The 19,860-nt window shown below is 41.6% G+C and overlaps 2 protein-coding genes across 6 annotated transcripts in view; one reads left to right on the forward strand and one right to left on the reverse strand.

Annotated features, from left to right (window-relative positions):
- Positions 1 to 413: 413 nt before the first annotated feature.
- Positions 414 to 10,906, reverse strand: LOC108701257 (coiled-coil domain-containing protein 14). 2 transcript variants are annotated; one of them, XM_018235627.2, is made up of 13 exons: positions 10,778 to 10,906; positions 9,890 to 9,945; positions 9,496 to 9,571; positions 8,829 to 8,901; positions 8,608 to 8,727; positions 6,967 to 7,197; positions 6,514 to 6,596; positions 5,430 to 5,931; positions 4,688 to 4,829; positions 3,863 to 3,945; positions 2,194 to 2,412; positions 1,916 to 2,048; positions 414 to 1,454 (listed from the first exon to the last, which is right to left on the reverse strand). In XM_018235627.2, the coding sequence occupies exons 1-13, from the start codon at positions 10,805 to 10,807 to the stop codon at positions 542 to 544; spliced, it is 2,661 nt and encodes an 886-aa protein (XP_018091116.1). In that variant the 5' UTR covers positions 10,808 to 10,906; the 3' UTR covers positions 414 to 541. The 2 variants fall into 2 exon arrangements, with proteins under 2 accessions (XP_018091116.1, XP_041432478.1); XM_041576544.1 differs by lacking the exon at positions 10,778 to 10,906 and adding an exon at positions 10,654 to 10,743.
- An 8,455-nt stretch (positions 10,907 to 19,361) lies between these two features.
- kalrn.L (kalirin RhoGEF kinase L homeolog) overlaps positions 19,362 to 19,860 on the forward strand; it is a 172,859-nt gene continuing 172,360 nt past the window's right edge. For all 4 annotated transcript variants that reach the window (XM_041575441.1, XM_041575435.1, XM_041575437.1 and 1 more), the window contains exon 1: positions 19,362 to 19,580. In XM_041575441.1, coding sequence (XP_041431375.1) covers positions 19,511 to 19,580 — 70 coding nt within the window. In that variant the 5' untranslated portion in view covers positions 19,362 to 19,510. The remainder of the gene's footprint in view (positions 19,581 to 19,860) is intronic.

Here is a 19,860-nt window from a genome sequence, read left to right on the forward strand (position 1 = left end):
AAGCCCACTATGAAGGTGGATTATCTGTGAGCTGGAAAACCAATTATCTACTTGCAAGGACCAGATATGAAGCAATTAAATTTCCCTGATTAGCTGAAGGAATAACAAAACCATAGATCTGTCATTGCACTATTCATTGCACTCATGTTGCACAAGGGTGGATAGTGCCCATTTACTATGGCTATTATGGGCCTTTCTTCCGTGACTCGGTGTCCCTTTCAGCTGAAACTGGTTACATACCAACAGAATCTTTTTGCAGAAAAGAACCAGTCTGACCATATTTCCAATCTCCAAAATTGCTTTGTATCTTTCCCAGGAGTTAAATTTCTTCTACCACCCCTACAGGATAAATTTGTTCTAACCCTCCAACCCAAAATACCTCTCCACCCAAACACAGTTCATGAGACCGAGGCTTGGCCAAACTAATATTTATTTTATCATAAAAATACATTGTTATTTAAAAATAATTTAGCAGCACAGTGATTTAAATAGGAATATACACACACACAAGAGCATTTTATTTCTCTACAGCCTCGGCAGTTCATTTTCTAGAGATGCCAGTTTGCAGAGTTCTCTGCAGTCTGGCAATGTTGGCATCCAATGCTGCAAGGCCGTTCCTAAAGTCCTGCTCATCATGGGAAGTGAAGGTGGAGAAAGAGGACATGCTCCAATCTGATTTTCCAGTGTGGAAGTCAAACATGGAATGGTCAGTGGGATTTCCATCTTGTAACTGTAGGTTACTTATCTGACGATGAATAGGAAGACGGTTGCCAGGTACAGTGTGCTGTCCCATAGGTAGCACTCCCTCAGCTGATTTGAGGTTTGGCTCCAAGGTGCTGGTAGAATTCACCAAACCCATTCTGTATTCAAAATCCGCCTTAGATGGTTCAGGCTCTTTGTATCCCAACTGCTTTGCAATAGAGGCCGGCACTTCCAAGTCAGAAGATGCAATCCCAACCTGAGGGGGGGTGCACATTTGCCTTTGGGATGAGACTACAAGACATTTTTGAGGGCTGCTGGTTAATGGTAAATAGACTGTGTCACCAGGTTTGTACTCGTCACAGGAGGTTGCGGCAGACACACTGTTTGCCTTGGATTTCAGTTTCTCTGGACTATGAGAGAGGACTGGAGTGTAAGCAGTTTGATGCAAAGTTTCAGGCATTTTGCCAATTAGATTTTCACTGAGGTCAGACATGTATTTATTGTAGCATTTGCTGGTTGGATTACAAGGCTCATGCTTATCAGGGAACGTTGCATCTGCAATGGGCAAGACTTGTTCAGTCTCTAACGTCTTTAGGTAACTCATTATGGACGTGCTGGCCAGACACTGATCTCCCTGGAGCTGCTGTTCGTAGCTGTCTAACACAGACTTGGTCAGGTTGAGCCCAGGTTTCAGTTTGCTGCTGTCCTTGCTGAGATCACAGAGGAGTTTTGCCATGCTGGCCTGCAGGGTTCTGCAATATAAATATATATCTAGTCAGCAAAGTACTTCCATATTTCTAACTCAGATTGTTTTGTAAAAAAAAAAAAAATGTATAGCTGGAAGCCATAATGCTACATTGGTCATAAGGAAGTTGATAGATGTGGATGGTAACTGTAGCTGGGAGGAACAGGGCTGAAAGAATAGGAACCTGTTAGCAATACGCTCTCTCGCTCTCTATATATGTATATTGTTTATAGTCTGTTCCTACAATAAAACAGTGTACAACACAGTCAGCAGTGGGGCCTATAGGTTGTTACACACTGGATTTGTTTCTTTGCAGAAACGGACAACGGACGCTGAGATTATGTTATATCATTTAGCTATAGACAGCTAATAGCTAATGATTCCCCTGCACCAGAAACAATACACTATACTTGTCTTTTAAACATTTACTACAGATCTGAGTAGCGATAAGCCGAGCAGTCACGCTACCTTGTGAGTTCCTGCAATCTGCTCACTTCTGCATCACGCTGCCGCAAGGTGATTCCCAATATCTGATTCTCCTTTTCTGAAGACTCTAGTTTGAACTGAATGCTCCTCATTTTGCCTAAAGCCTCATCCAGATCTAAAAGGTAATAAGGCACAGTTATTGCAATATCTTTCTTCTTCACTGCTGGGATACTCCTTAGGTATCAACATTCCTGGGAAGTTGTACAACTTACTAGAAGATGACAATGATCACATTCACGTTCTACACCCTAATCACTTGCCTGTTTTCCCTTTTGTAGCTGCAATCTCACGCTGCTGGCAAAGCTGAACCAGATCCTGCTCTTTATCTTGGAGATGCTGAGTGAGATTTTTATTATCATGTCTCTGGGCCTCAATTGCTTTTAAGAGCTCCTCATTTTTGGTCTGCAGGGTATCCAATCCTTTCTGGGACTCTGCCAGTTGGTGTTGTAACGTTACATTCATGGAATGAAGGGAAATCACTGAAACCAAATAATATTTTGCAGTTTTAGTTAAACATTATCTTTTAACAGCACCTTTATTATTTTCGTTGAGGGGTTCCTTTGCCCTGTATATATTTCAGCATAGTATTGACCCCTTGCCCCCACAGAATGTATTAACAGAGAATGTACTCCAGCTGTGCCAGAGAGAAAATAAACATAAAAAGCATTGCATCATAGTTTCCCTTTACGTATGTTGTCATGTAATGCAGCTGGAAAGCCCTGTTTGATCATTAGAAAATAATTGAACAATGCAGCAGAATAACAAGGGGTCTGAAGACAGCAGCACTAATGAAGTGGGAGCTAAATGCAGGGAATTACGTATTCCAGCAGACGGAAATTCCTTCTTTACAGAAATGGAACTTTGAATAAACATTTTCGGATCACTTGTAAGACAAAAAGCGAACGCTGGCAGCGTCTCACATCCCAGTTACGTTTACAGATCTAGAGCTGTTTACTGTAATGAGTCAGAATTCTATGGCTTGGGGAGTATAAAAGGTGTTGAGATGATATTATTTGCTTCATGAATTGGAGGATTTCCAGTTTCTATTTCATTCTATGGATCATGGTCCATGTTGAAGGATTTTGCAGACACAAGAACTGATTAGACTAGAACACAGTCTGTTTTTGTCTAGTGCATAACCCCCACTCCAAGCTCTTTTATACTGCAAATACAAATCACCCTGGTACAAAGAAAATGACGGCTCTCTCAGCATTCCATGTCTCTCTAAAGTTGATCATAAATTATAAAATATGCCATCATGGCCAAGGCCAGTGTGTTGGTGGCCAAATCAAATGAGCCAGTCTTTAGCTGATTTGGCCAGCAATGCACTGAGCCCTCAGGCCACAGTCTGATCATGAGGTACCAGTGGGGAGAGGACTGCATCATCATGCCTAAAAGATATCTGGCCACTCTTTCTCTCTCTCTCTCTCTCTCTCTTCTATAGCGAGAGTGAGAGTTGGCAGTAAGGATCAGATCACTGGCCATTAAAGCAATTATTCCCATCTTCTTCTGCCTTTTCCAGCTCTTAAACTTGACCCCGGCAGCCAAAACCTATTGCTCGGTGAGTCTACACTTTTTATTGTTACATTTTATTACTACCTGCATCATACTACATGTTAATTTTAAGGGAACTATTCCACTGCCTAGAGTAAAGCAAGGATCTTATAAAGCAGATTATGATGTGCTTTATCATATGATCTATTGCTTGTGTTATGATCATTAAACATTGCATCAGAATATCCTGAGCTGCAGCTCCAAGCATTCCCTGCAACAAAGATCAGATTGGCAATCTGGGAAACGCAGAGGGACTGCAGTAAGGTGCCAAAGGCAGTCACTAATGGGTCCCAGACTGGACCTACCTGCAACTACCAGAAAATGAAGCTTCTTAATACCATTTGTTTCAAACTTGTTTTAACAAATAGTTCTTACTTTCAAAGTTCTGTTCATCAGATCTTCCTGCTTTTTCAGCTCTCTCCCGATCCCGAAGTTGCTGGTTCAATATTCGTAACCGCCTTTTTTTTAAAATTATTGAAGAACCGCAAAAAAAATAAAATAAATAAAAAAATGTTAGTGTAACTGCTAATTCCCTTTAAATACTTTTTATTCCCTAAAAAAACATCTACAATATAGAAGTACAGACAGACAGGGACCTGTTTACAAAGCTTTAAAGGATAAGTAAACCTTAAAAAAAGTGAATGTAAAATTGCTCAACGTGCTTTTCTAAGCACTTTTGCAATTTACATAATTTTTTTTCTGTTTCAGAGCTATTTAAGTTTTTATTAGCTGCAAATATACCTAGATATAACTAGGAATGCATCGAATTCAGGATTCTGCCTTTTTTAGCAGGATACGGATACAGCCGAATCCTTCAGCCCGGCCGATTCCAATCCACATATGCAAATTAGGGATGGGGAAGGAAAGTTTTTGTCACAAAACAAGGAAGTAAAAAATGGTTTCCCCTTCCCACCCCTAATTTGCGTCGGCAAATTAGGATTTAGTTCAGTATTCGGCCAAATCTTTCGCAGAGGATTCTGGGGTTCGGCCGAATCCAAAATAGTGGACGTGATGCATCTATAGCTATAATGTCAGAAGTAAAACAAAGAATTGTTCTGAAAATAAATATGAAAATTTTAACCGTGCTTACAAAAGTACCCTGAACAAGTTTAAGAAGAACTGTGAACTGTTAATGCAAGGGTGCTGGTTGCTATTCTTTTTAAGTGCCTAGAGACAGCTGTGTTCTGATTGGGTCCTCACCTCCGAAGCTGAGCATTCTCACTCCTGAGTGGCTGGAGAGCCAGAGCAATTTCAGCATGAACATTTGTGCTTCCGACAACGGCTGGCAGCAAAGACAAATTGTGCTCTAGCTCTGTAATGAGGCGAAAGGCTTCTCCGTCTCCTACAAAAACAAATAAAAGCATTATTCACTGCGTGAGAAGATGTCAAATAAAAGATGAACAATATATTAAAAGATTCTCTATAAGCCCCATTAAATGCAAATGTGCAGTTTTTCAGGATATTACAGTGTTGATTACAAACTACATACAATACATAATAAGGCATATGCATAATAATATAATGCCTTTGTCAGGTCTTGAGATGTAATAATTGCACAGATGCCTCATTTAGCACAAGAGAAAATTATGAGCCCTAGAGTGTACATTATAAAAATATGGACCAATTGGCCTGACTAAGATTAAGATTAAGGGGTCCTGCACAGAGCAACAGTCAAGTGATTCAGCCAGAGATGGTTAATATGCCGACAATATCACTATAATGCACCTTGAGCAAATCTCATATTCACTGTACATCAAGAGTCAGACTTAGCCCAAATGTTTATTAAGTCATTTATTAAGTCAGCGTTTTAACCATTTCTGACTGAATCACTTCAAGTGATCTCCTTTCTCCTCAAGTCACAGACAAGGGGCATACAATAGCAGAGCAAAATGGAGGCACAGATGCCTGCCGTGGCAAGTAGAAATATAAGTAGAAGAAATACCTTGTTCTGCCACTAATGCCTTTATTTCTCCAAGAAGATATTTCACAGTTTTAATCTTCCTCTCGGTTTTCTCTGGGCTACACTTTTTGTTCACATCAAAGCTTGTCTGACAGCTGATATTCCTTGCTGGAGCTGCATCCTCCTCCTCACTGGAAGTTTCATCTGTCTCCCTTGTGGGCTGTTCCCTTTCTGATTCATACTCTACAGGGGCAGGTTTGGAGTTCAGCACTTGATTCCCCTCTGCCTCAGAACACCGCAGCTGAGCCAAATGGGCTGCTATACACTGAAGCAGATTTGATTCCCGTATCTTCTCGATGTTACTAATTTGTGGCAAGGTATCAGCTTGAAAGGCTAGCGGGTAGCAGGTTGGCACTGCCGGAGTCTGCTGCACAGGTGTTGGAGCATTACACATAACAGCGGGGGCACTCTGCACTGCTGCATATGAACCAGATGGAATGTGTGTTGTTCCCCCTTGTGGTAGAACTTGATTATGACTAACATTCTAAAGAAAAAGAAAAAAATACAGTATATGTGAGATTATTGCATGTAACACTCTAAAGGAAAAAAAAATAAAGTAAACTTTTTAAGCTCATGCTAAAAAAGGAGGGTTTTTCCTTTAGGTAGTTGAAGCATATACAGTTGGCAGAAAATAATTATGTAAAATGAAAATATTTTACCATTGAAAAGGAATGGCTGATCCTTGGAATAAAATCTATGACAAAGGATAAAGACAAAGACTCCCTATATGGGATGAGATGCTTCTTACCAATATAGCCTGTAATGTTATCAAAAATATTACCAGAGATGAACAAGGTCCTCTTACATTTAAAATGGAAAGATATCTCAAAGGAAAGCTTTATGACCGTAATCAATAAGGCTTTTAGCTTTACAGTTGATTTTTAAAATCCTAATTCAGTCTGAAACTCACTAATAAACAAAATGTTTTTGTAAAGCTGCAGAATGTGTTTTCCCTATGTAAATAAATGATTATAATGATGAACTGACAGGGATCAATTTGTAGCTGTGCCGGATAACTAAATAATAGCATCAAATCAGTTTCACATCATAAACTAGATCCACTTACTGAAGCACTGCCAGGAAGCTGAGGGGACAGGGCAGGGGTGGATGAAGGCAAGCGGCAATTAAAATGAGTAGTCCCTCCAATACCTGCAGGCAGCAAGATAGTGAGATGTTATATTTACTTCCATAATTATGAAATCTTCAGTAAGGTACTACCTGCAACATTACCCCAAGCAAACCTAAACCACATTTAATAATGTGCACTGTGCAGACCTGGACTGAGATTCAAAATCGGCCCTGGCATTTCAACTACACAACTACTACAGGCCCAAACCAGCACATTAAATAATGAACGTCTATGTCATCTTAAAACAGACTCCTGGATTTTGCCAGAATCCACAGATTGCCAGTTGGGGGCTAGCACTGAGTGGTCCTTGATTTGCAGCTAAACCCCCAATATGTTTCCAAAGAAGGGCAGAGTTTAAGGTATTAATATATAAAAATTATAATTACTTACCCTGCTCATTTACAGCCTGTGAGGAGGGAGGAGGGAACCCCTGGCAGTTGGCTTGTTTGGCAAGTTGATTTAAGTGAGACATCTGGGTAGATACATTCTCACATACTGCAGGCTGCGTGATTGGGGAGTGTGAGTTGGCCCAGAACGCTGCGGCCTGCACAGAAGGATAAGCCTTTTCAATGCTGAATCCATTTGATGAGATGTTCTTCTTTAGAGATCCTGCCAAGTGACCTACAATACAATAGTTTCAAAAGTTAAAACGCATGCACAGGCTTTGTAAATTCTCAGCTAAAAATCCCCAGTCTTAGTGCATTCGATCAAATTCTCATAGAAAGCAATTTTTAGTTTAAGAAAGGAATAAAAAAATGTAATTGAGTCAACACTTAAAGGGAGAACTAATTTCATCCCAATTGCCATAATACCAACCCCATCCTAAACAGCATCATTGGAAGTGTGTTCCTGTATCATGGTGGCATATGCAGAGCTGCACAGGGCTACTATTCTGACCATTTTACTTCTTGTTCCCTGCCTAGATAACTGTGATCGGCAACTAGTTATATACATTGGCTCAGAACCACAGGTCAGCTTCCAGTGCATGTGAACCTGGTTCTGATAATGGCAATTCAAAAAGAAGTATCCAATATGGGCCATAGTGCATAATAAGGAAGGTTTTAGTACTTCTTCTTAATGATGCAGTTCAGGAGTGGTATCGATGGTAAAGAAATTACCGTAGTAGCAACAGGTTTCCAATTTGGGTGCATACAAGGTTAGTTGCTTCATAGGAAACAATGAAAACTATTTGTAGCAAGCTACAAATTTCAGCTACTAATCATCTTGGGATATTAATGTAAGTGTCAAGTTCATGTTATTAAAGGGGTTGTTCACTATTAAATTAACTTTTAGTATGATGTAGAGCAGTGATCCCCAACCAGTAGCTCACGAGCAACATGTTCTCCAATCCCTTGGATGTTGCTCCCAGTGGCCTCAAAGCAGTAGCTTATTTTTGAATTCCAGGCTTGGAGGCAAGTTTTGGCTGCATAAAAACCAGGTGTACTGCCAAACAGAACCTCAATGTAGGTTGACAATCCACATAGGGGCTACTAAATGGCCAATAACAGCCCTTATTTGGCACCCCAAGAACATTTTTCATGCTTGTGTTGCTCCCCAACTCTTTTTACTTCTGACTGTTGCTCACAGGTTCTAAAGGTTGAGGATCCCTGATGTGGAGAGTGTGTTTTTTGAGTTATTTTATGAGCTTTTTTTCAGTAACTTTCCAGTTTGTAATTTCATTAATTTCAAATTATCCTAGCAACCATGCTTTGATTGGAGTAAGAGACTGGATTATGAAAAGGACTGGGCATGAATAGAAACATGAGTAATAAAAAGTAGCAATAAAGATAAATGTGTAGCCTTAAAGAGCTTTTTTTTTAGATGGGGTCAGTGACCCCCACTTGAAAGCTGGAAAGAAGGCAGCAAATAATTCAGATCTATATATATAAAAAAAAAAACAAAGAAAAACGATGACCAGTTGAATTTTGCTTAGAATTAGCCATTCTATAACATACTAAAGGTTAACTTGAAGATGAACTGTCCCTTTAAGTGGAAGGGATAAACCTAACACAGACTTAACGCAGTACAAACCTATTTCCTTATGCACGTGAGAAGCTGCACCGGGCTTCTTGGTCAAATTCCTTTTCCCTCTGACACTGGAAGATTTCACGGTATGTACAGGTCCTTGGGTTGGATGGGATTGTGAGTTGCCTGTTTCAATTGAAGAGATGCAGTGCAATTAAATGGATTGAGAAACAACTACATTAGGAGAGAGATGGACAACCCATGACCATAGCAAAAAAAAACTGTACCTCTCATGTCATGTTGAAGGATGTCTTGTAGTAAGGCTGCACATCGATCCAGCCCTTTATTTATGACAAGAACCTGCAATATAACATTAATATAGCAACTGGCGATTGAATTAAACGGGTTTGTGTTACTAATGCCAACCCCAAAAAGAGCAAAGCAATGGCTTTATATGGTAATATTACCTATATTTGCTACAGTTATTTGGCCAATTGGATACTTGGCTAGCAAGCTATTATTCAGTAAGGTCTTCCCTCTGTGCAGATCAAATGTAATGCAGTTGCACCACAACCACAGTTCAGAGGCCACAGTTCAATCAGCAGGGGGCACACGCACACTACATGTGGTACAACTGCATTACATTTTGCGGACAAAAATTATATTTTAACTTTTCAAAGCATTTAAGCAATATAATAGATGCATGTTGATATATGTACCCCCTTTCCAAGAGCAGCAATAACAAAATGAAGTATCATTACCCAATGGTGTAACTAGATATTACGGGGCCCGACAGCAAATTATTTTTCAGGCCTCAAAATGTCTAGAGGTTGATCCATTTTACCAATATTTATTGAAACTGTATATGAATTATGGACTCATGGGTCCCCTACACCTCCTGGGACCCCCGGCAGCTGCAGGGTCTGCTTCCTTTGTAGTTACACCCGTCATTACCTGATCCTCGGAGTCTGTGGAGCACAAGGAGTACCCGGAATCAACACATGTCGTGGAAACCTTTCTCACAGCCACCCTGTAAAACAGCCAATCAGTGGCCACATAGGTAAATTATTGCCAACTTGCACACACTTTTTTATTGCATCAAATAAATAATTTCCAATGTGGCATTAGGTGCAGTATCAGAATTATAAGTGCCACCATTGAAATGGGCAGCTGGGACCGCTAGAGGAAAGGCTATACCTAATGGAGGTTACAAAGAGCTCACAGTGCTGGACACTGTCATTCTTTAGTATGGGGCCCTTGGGACTTTTGGTTTCATTGATGCGGATGCCAGGGAGCGCAGCAGGGCACCATTCAAATTTAACAAATATATGTATTTTTTCCAACATACCTTTTTTTACCAATTCCCAGTCTGACAGGTCCAGTCAAGCGTCCCGAAGACACAACCTGTTGTGGAGATTAACACGGAGAGGTTAGGGGCATTACAATAACAAGTCAATATGGTTTTAATTTCAAGGACCTAGGTGATGCTGGCCATACCCATGGTACCCACAGGCTAAGTGAAAAATACTGTAGGTACTGACTCCTGTGTGCATGTGCCCTAAAGGACATGTGTTCATGGTTCTGTAGCCCCACATTTGTTCCGATCCCCTTCAGTTCCTAACAAAGATTACAGGTGTTAAAAATTGGCTCTGAAGCCACCGGTTATAATTCTGGGAATAACCAATATTACAGGATGCACACCACAATATCAATGTCTGGCCTTGAGATTGGGGTCAATTTACAACTTAGGGCCTCCCTATGGTGGTTGCTCACTTCTCCCACACTTCTGAAGTTCCTGAATTAATAAATAAGTAGTCAAAGAGAAAGTAGAATAATAAGAAACAATTAAGTTACAGTTCTACAGACTGTGCCACCCAATGACTGGCAAGCCCAGACTTACCCTTCCCTTGCTCACTGGTCCCTCATGAGTCTTCATACAACTTCGTGTATGTGTGTATATATATATATATATATATATATGTGTGTATGTATATATGTATGTATGTATATATATATATATATATATATATCCCACCCAAATATACAGTTTGAATACAGGAGTCTCCCTGTCTGATTATAAACCCTGAGGAACGAGACTCTATCTGCTGTTACCTGTTACTGAACTACAAATCCCAGAATCCCTCACCAGCCTTCACACCATTAGACACCATTAGACAGTCTACTCCAGGTTGTGTCTGTGCCATACTGTCCCCAAATAGCCCCTGCCTATAGATACCTTGCCTGCTCGGCCACCCGCTTTTGCCATGTTCGAATCTCCTATCTCCGCAGCTGCCCCGGAACTGTCACCATGGATACCAACTGCGACAGGAAGTACAAGTGCCGCGCTACTCCAGGCGGGAAGACGAATGCCTGTTTCCACGGTAACAGGAGTGGGCGGGGCCGGTGCGTCACTGGGAGAACAATATGCTTACAGTCAAGGCATCCGATAGCAATGTGGGGATTCATTCCTCAGCATGTCAAGAACTGTCAGCCTGTTCAGTACCACCCCATTATCACTAGAACCCCCCACAGCCTTATTATCCTATTTATGGTGTTTCCAACCGCATAAGATCTGTGGGACAGGGGCATCATTATTTGAACATAAATGTACTTGTATTTATTATTGATGCTTGTTTGTTCTGTGAATGTATTGTGCTGTAGAGAGCTATGTATATACCCATTTAGCAGTAATGCTGTTTATCCTATAGTTTATAAAACATTTTGGGTTAAACTATATACAACTCAAATCTTTCTCAGGACTTTAAAGTGGCATAAAATGCTTGTTAAAAGAGAAGGAAAGGTTAAAACCAGGTCCTGACTGAGAATCAAAATAGGCCCTGGCATTTCAGGTACACTGAGGCCCAAACAGCCCCACCAGCCCACTAAATACTGACTTTCTATGGCACCTTATAGCAGCCCCTCTGGCATTTGCCAGAACCCACAGATTACCAGTCCGGGCCTGGTTAAAACTAAGCCTTATCAGAAAAGTCCACCTAAATACACCAATAACCCCTCAGAGTAATGCTGCTCTAAGTTCTCTGGCAAAGGAAACACTGTATCTATTTCCTTCTATTGTTTACACATGGGTATCAGTCTTCCTGCCTTCATCTTAAACCTCCTTGCCCCAGGCGTGAGCATTCTCAGTTTGCTCCTCTTTCCCCGCCTCCATTCTCTGCTGTAATCTGAGCCTAGAGCTATAAGTGAGCAGGGAGCGACTCAGGCAGGAAGTGATGTCACACCAAGCTAATATGGCAGCTGCTATCCTAAACAAACAGAACTTCAAGAGCTTTTTACTCAGGTATGGTAAAACATTCTACAGAATAAATATAGCATTCTAGCTTGCACTATTGCAGCTTATCTATTGGCAATAAAATGCCTCTATAGCTTTCCTTCTCCTTTAAGAAGGTTATGAGGCTGGGAGTGATGTGAGAGTGGGCGTCAGAATGATGACCCTTTAATTTGTATGGTGGGCCCAAACAGCCTATGGATGTTTGCAAGTGCCAGAGGGGCTACTGTACGATTTCATAGACAGTTACTATTTAGCAGTCTGGTAGGGGGCTATTTGGGCCTCTGTGTAACTGAAATGCCAAGGCCTATTTTGAATCCCAGTCCAGACCTGCTCCCAGGCCTGCGGAATTTGTGTAGTTGGACCCCGGAGTAGCAGCAGCAGTGGGAGCCTCGGAATTGAATGGTTTTAAAATGAAAGGGCTCAGCGGGATGAAGGGAGAGGGGGAATCAACACAATCCCTTTCTATGGGCTGCATAGTGCCGAACAGAAAAGGATGAAAGAGAAGTCGAAAATAAAGGGACGAACGTTTGAGTGAAGAGATGGCAGCATGCAAGAGCAACACAAAGGAGCCCCAGCATCAAAAGAATCGGAGCTGCCTCTACTCACTTGCACAGGAAACTATGGGATGGGAGAGCAACTGCAATAATTGGGCACAATTCATAAGGCTGGGGATTAGCAGCAACTCCCAGCACCTTGTGTTCTGGATCTGAGCGACTGGGAGTCATACACAACTGCACATTAAAGGGGAACACTTTAAATGATTTGTCTCTCTCTCCTTACCTCTGCCTAAAAGGAAACTGTTTCAGCAGATAAAATATTATCTATGAGTCTGAGATGAAACATTCTTCTACTTCTATAAAATCACTATAATAGGTGTTTCTGCTAAATTGTGCTTAGTACAGGGAAATACCTATCCTGCCATAGTTCTATAGTATCAAATGTAGAGGTCTGTTCCTGCTGAAGTGTGCTTAGTAAAAGGAAATATCTATGCTGTCATAGTTTCATGGGATCTCTCTGTACAGGCTATGAGCCAATTTGAATGCTGAATTGTGTGTTGCCATAGTTTTATAGTACATTATTGTACTTACTGTCTAAGTTAGAAGTTACATAATATCTGAGTATCTTTTTTTTTTATTAACACTCTTAAAATGTCACTTTCCAAGACTTACAGCATGCAATGGGTCGCAGGTGATGTATTATTGGGATTAAGGGAAAGGGCATAGGCAGTGTTGGTATTATATTATCCTTTATGTATACAGAGACAACATATCCTGTAGTACTGTGCAAATATTATACATCATTCCCATCAGTCCCTGTCCCAGTGGAGCTTACAATCTAAGGTCCCAATCACACACACACACACTATGGGCAGTTACATCAGGAGCTATTTACTCTGCTTGTGTTTTTTTGGGGTGTGGGAGAAAACCAGGGTATCAGGAAGAACCATGTGCATACACATAGGGGAAACACACGCGTCCTTACAGATTGTGCCCAAACTGAAATTAAACTCAAGACTCCAGAACTACAATACAGAACTAATACTAATTATTTACACCCTTTTTACCAGTAGGGCCCATTGCAACAGTGACTCAGCTTGAAAACTTTGGAGAACAGGAGCAGTGGCGTAACTAGATATTGCTGCCCTCACAGCAAATTATTTTTGAGGCCCCAAAATGTCTAGAGGTTGACCTGTTTTAGCAATAGTTATTGAAATTGTTTATTAATTAGGGCCTCAGGCCTGAACAGGAGCACAGAGATTAGTTTTCCCCAGAAAACCTGTGGTCCCACAAGCAAGTGAAATCCAAAAATGTGGGTCTATAAATAGGTCCTACATCCAGTCTCTGTATTAACAAATCCAATTTCCATTCCTTGTGCCCATTAAGATGAGCAAATAGTAGGGTGTGCCTGGGAAGGAAGCTCAGAGGTAAATATTCTCCATACCGTACCTGCCAATATTTCCATATAATTGTGATTTCTCTCTGGTGCATGTCTGTACAGTTGTCAGAACCAAGCAGTATGTGGATGTTGGTACAGATCCCCCTGGCACAGGGTGCATATTTCCATATCTCTGGGGCTCACTGTGAGTGGCTTTTAAGTCCACCAATCTAATTATTTAGAGAGAGGCAAAAGGGGGATACAGCAAAAAGTCAGCAGGCAATTCCAGTATGATGGTTCAATAAAGTAAAAATTATTCATTTATTAAATAATACGTGTCCATAAAAATGCCTGATGCGTTTTGTGCTGCAGAATAAATAATTAAATACATTCCCCTACATCTTGAATCTGTAGCAAGCTTGAAAAGGAGAAGCATCCATTTAAGTCAAACTTGGTATATTTTGGACATAATAAAGATGGACAGCTGATGAAATAAATCAGGGCAAATAAGACTTTGGATGTATTTAAAGGTCACTTGGGACCCCTACTCATTGTTTTACTATAACAAGAACTTTGTTATTTGGGATTTGCCCAGACTTGGCATGAATCACAGTCATTAAATTTCATAGTGTGCCAGCCGCTAGCCATAAATAAACAAACATATTGGGCGCCCAATAAGCTTTTAAGCTTAATGGAGTGGATTAAGTACCCACTATTATGCAGCTTTAATTGGCTGAATGCGAATTGATGGCGGAGCTATAAAGTGTCATGTTTGCAGAATCCTATACAATGTGGGCCACGGGGTCCTTTTGGTTTTGGAAGGATTACAGATTTATCTCTGTATTGGGGCATCATCTCTCGTTAAAAACTGGACATGTGCATTGGGTTCTGTAACCACATATCTTAACCACCTTTTTGTATTAAATGAGACAATTAGGATAAATGAAAAAGCCCTAATTTTGTAGCCAATTATAAGTAATATATGATGTTGCTTTTACATGGTGCTAAAAATTAATATTATCTTTAAAAATAACACCTTTATTGGAGCTCCCTATAGATGTTATCTGGTCCCTGCGACTTTTTCAAATGAGGGGTGGGCGTGTCCCAACGTTCCTTGCCAGAAGCACAGTAGGAGGGGGACAGCCAATCACAGCCCTGCAGTCACACAAGAACAGCCAGGCTTCAGTTCCCTATCAGGTCCTGCTAGCTGCTGATTGGTTCCTGTCCTACAGTACAGTGTGCTGAGAGCCAACGGCTCCCATGCACAGCCTCGGAATTCAGGGAGCAGGAAAAAGAAGAGAAGGAAGGGAATATTAGGGTTTTTGCAGAAATATTCAATAAATCAGCCTGAAACACTACTTTGTAAAGCACAATTCTTCTATATCTAATGCACTGGTACACTCTTATTTTTTACACAAAATGTCTTCTTTCAACGGCAGGTAATATCCCATCTAGACTAGTAAGCAGTGCAGTTTTAAAAATGTGACTGGGTGGATGTTCCCTGAGAATCCTGCAGGAGGCACTTATGTATAATCCTTAAACTCAGCCCTTTCACTTTCAGATTATTTGCAATTTGTCAAGTAGTGCTGAGGTCACGGAGTCTGATCCCGTTTCTGGCTGCATTTTTGGGCTATTACCACTCACTGGTATTTGTTATACAGACGGCCAGAGCAAATAATGCTGATCAGGCATGTAACCAGGCTATAGGAGCTACCAAGGGAGCATAGGGCAGTATGAGGCAAGAAACACTGGTGGCATGGGAAGTGCAAATGCCAACAGATTTATGAAATTTTCATTCAAGTGGTTAATAAAACCTGGGGCATCAGGAAAAAGACTTGCCAACTGCCCCAATTTTGCTTGGTCGGACAAAAACAGAAGGTCACAAAAGGGTTGAAAGGTGCCTAAAATGGGTGGGATTTGAGCAGTGATATAATATTGTACTCCCCAGTACTAACACCCTACATGCAGTGGATCATGAGTGACAGCAAGGTGGAGGCCCATAAGTTTAGCAAGGCACAGCGGCAGGGTCTGCTTCCTCTGCAGTTTCACCACTGGTTTATGGGTAGACTAAGGATGTAATAGGGTACCCCCTTTTAATTTAAAAGGAGAATTAAAAACCCTGTTGTACAGGGCAAATTCATGTCTTCACCTATTCAGTGCCAGGGGCAGTCAATGTGTCTGCTGCAAAGGGGTTAAACCAACCAGGCTGTCAGCTTGTGTTTCACTGTGCTGTGGATCGATGGAAGGTTATAGCCGCTACGTAAGGCTGAGTCTGTCTCATTACACAGAGAATGTCATACACATATTAAAAGTTCATTAAGCCTGACTGTAAACACAGAGCCATTGATTCTGACAGCTGCAATCACTGCCCCAGGCCTCAGATCTGTCTGTCCCCATGCTTAATCATTCTCTCCATTTCTTCAACACATTCAGCAGTTCAAATTGGTCTTTTTATTGTTGGCCCAGTAAGTCTGGGTCCCAAAAGCACCCCAAATCTCACCCTAATTGGCCTTCAGTCTGGCCCCTTTAGATAATAACAAAGTTACAGATACTGTATATAGAAACATTGGGGTAACAGTCATCCTGCTATAGTTCCAGGGGTACCCAGGGCACACATAAGCACTCACCCTTCGGGATGGGCCCCCTTAGCTCATAACAAGGTTATAGATATATAGAAACATTGGGGTAACTGTCACCCTGCTATATTTCCAGGGGTACCCAAGGAACAAATAAACACTCACCCCAAATCTCACCTATATTGGATAGAAATTCTCTTCCTGTGACACCTGACTGCTTTACATTAACATTAGCACAATATACAGCAAGAGTGAGCAGATTCTGGTGATGCCTCCAGCTGCCCCTCCCCTTTTGCCTGCAGCCAGGAGGCAGTTATTGCCTGTAGGAGAAACTGCACTCAATTGTGGCAGATGGTTCCAGCTCCCTTTGCAAATGCTAAGAAAGGGACAATCAGGGAACATGTGGTGAGGAGAGAAGAATCAGGAGGAGCTCACTCACTTATCCACCCTGGAACTTTATGGTTTTAGAATACAGCCCTCCAGCTGTATTATTGTACTGTCTGTTTTTCCTGTAATATTGTTATGGCCTTACAGCTCACTCTTACAATATTAGATATAATGTATCCCACAATGACACGGCCAGCCAAATCAAAACCTTGTGACTTCTATAATAGCACTCATTCTGCAGCCTAAGTTTATAATGTCACAGAACCCCTCAGTAATTTCTAATATCCTTATAATTTACAATAGGCGGTACATTGTACCTTATACAGTTCCCTTTATAACTCAGTCTGCCTCCTTGTGCCTTTATATGGTCACTGTAAGTGGGAATAAGGATGTTTGGGTACTTATGGGAAAGCAATGGAGGATGACTGCTGGGGGAGCTATATAATTTCAGCATAATCAAGCTGTACACTATTTGTAGAAACCAATTTATCTATCTATCATCTATATATCTATCTATCATCTATTTATCTACCATCTATCTATCTATCATATATCTATCTACAATCTATCTATCTATTTACCTATCATCTATCTAACTATCTATCTATCTCTATCTATCTATATCTATCAATTATCTATCTATCTATCCATCTATCTATCTATCTATCTATCTATCTATCTATCTATCTATCTATCTATCATCTATCTATCTCAGAGGTGTCCAAACTTTTAGTAACAAGGGCCAGATATATCTATCTATCATCTATATATCTATCTATCTATCATCTATCTATCTATCTATCATCTATCTATCTATCATCTATCTATCTATCTATCTATCTATCTATCTATCTATCTATCTATCTATTTACCTATCATCTATCTAACGATCTATCTATCTCTATCTATCTATATCTATCAATTATCTATCTATCTATCTATCTATCTATTATCTATCTATCTATCTATCTCAGGGGTGTCCAAACTTTTATTAACAAGGGCCAGATTTGGTGAGGTGAAAATGTGTGGCGGCCGACCATTCAGCCTGACATTCTTTGAACCATTAACATCATTTAAATCATTTAAACAAGGAATCACGTAGCCGTAGCAGTAATATTTGGGCACATTAGTGAAATGATCTGGCACTTGGTCTATACTGCTGCCTGTGTGCTGAAGGTGTTAACAATAGACACGTACTGGTACGTAGTGACGTGCCGCTCTCACATACTTTTTTAGTTTACTGTACTGGCACGTCAGTACGTCTATTGCACCTTCAGCCATAAAGAAGTATGCGAGAGCGGTGTGTCCCTCTGTGCCAGTACTCAGGCCTGGATTTGTCGAAAGGCCACCTAGGCCCAGGCCTAGGGCTGCAGGATTTTAGAGGGGCGGCATGCTGCCCAACCACACCCACATTGGTTCAAAAACACTGGGAAGTGCTGGAGATACAATCATATTTTAAATTTCCCCATTGATGATGAAAATTTGCACGAATGAAGGGGAGGGGACAGGGGCGACAAACGTCAGTGGGCCTAGGGCAACCCTCTATGTAAATCCGGCCCTGCCAGTACGTGTCTATTGCTAACACCTTCAGCACACAGGCAGCAGTATAGACCAAGTGACAGATCATTTCACTAATGTGCCCAAATATTACTGCTACGGCTACACGATTCTTGATTGCACTGTGCTGGCGGGCCACAATATTATTAATTTCATGATGGAGGCTGAGGGTCGGTGTAAATTTGAAAATGGCCCGCAAATGGTCCCCTGGGCCTGACTTTGGACATGCTTGATTTATCTATTTATCTATCATCTATCTATCTATCATCTATCTATCTATCTATCTATCATCTATCTATCTATCTATCTATCTATCTATCTATCTATCTATCTATCTATCTATCTATCTATCATCTATCTATTTATCTATCTATCATCTATCTATCATCAATCTATTTATCTATCATCTCTCTCTCTCTCTCTCTCTCTCTCTCTCTCTCTCTCTCTCTCTTTCTATCTATCTATCTATCTATCTATCTATCTATCTATCTATCTATCTATCTCTCTCTCTCTCTCTCTATCTATCTAAAATGTTATCTGTCTTTCTTATTAATAGCATTGACATTAAGCATCATCTTGTTTATATAGGGCCAATATGGAAGCTACAATCATGATGGTGGGGACCCTGTAAAAGGGGCAAGATAAATACTGACTAGGGTTTATTTGAAAATTGCAGACAGGATGCAAGGGCCACTGTAAAGATGTCAGAGAGATCAATGAGACCCTTATAGAAGTGACTCTCGATTCTAAAGGGTTCCTATTGAGGTGGCATAGAGGATGTTGTATGGGGCCCCTGACACGGGGAAGTTAGAGAAGTGCCTATCAGTATGTGTGGGTCCTTATAGAGATGTCAGAGAAGATACTGGCTGTGGAATTGGAATGCTGGGTCCTCATAGGGTTGGCAATGAGGGTGATGGCCGTGGCCCCTATGGAGGCTCCAGTCAGAATCCGTGGGCCCCTGTGGAGAAACGGCAGCAACAGATGCTAGGGCCCCCATCAGGATATTGGAGGTCCTGTAGAGTCCTACAGAGTGTGGCCCCTGAACGGCAGTAGCAGCGAGAGCGGAGGGGCATTGTTGGGAGCGGAGGGGAGGAGGGGAGCAGGAGCTGATGGAACAATAGAGGGAGGGAGGGAGGGAGGCTGGAAGGAGACAGGCGGAGGAAGAGACACAGGCAGCGGGGCTTGCGGGGGATATGAATCCGGGCAGAGCAGCCCCAGTGCCCGCTGCAGCACATTGAGCGCCTCCCGGATACAGCCCCGGCCCCCCGGCCGCAAGCTCGGAGCCATGAATGCGGCGGAGGGTACTGATGATGGAGGGGGCACGGATTCCGAGGTGGATGCCTTTTTCCGCACAGGTAAGACGGCCGGAGAGCCCAGGCTGGGGCAGAACGGGTACCGAGGGGCGATGCTGGAGCTTATAATGTCACATTGGGGGAAATGCTGGGGGAAGATGTGTCATTTGGGGCAAGACCTGCCATTACGGGGAATACTGGGTGGCAGATATGACATGGGGGTGGGGGTTGCTGAGAGCAGATGTGACACCGAGATGCATTTTTGGGAACAGGTGTGATATTGGGGAATACAGGGGCAGATCTGACACTGATAGATGTGTTATTGGGGGGAAATATGTATTTG

Source organism: Xenopus laevis, chromosome 9_10L (assembly GCF_017654675.1).
Source record: "Xenopus laevis strain J_2021 chromosome 9_10L, Xenopus_laevis_v10.1, whole genome shotgun sequence".
NCBI classification, from domain to species: Eukaryota; Metazoa; Chordata; class Amphibia; order Anura; family Pipidae; genus Xenopus; species Xenopus laevis.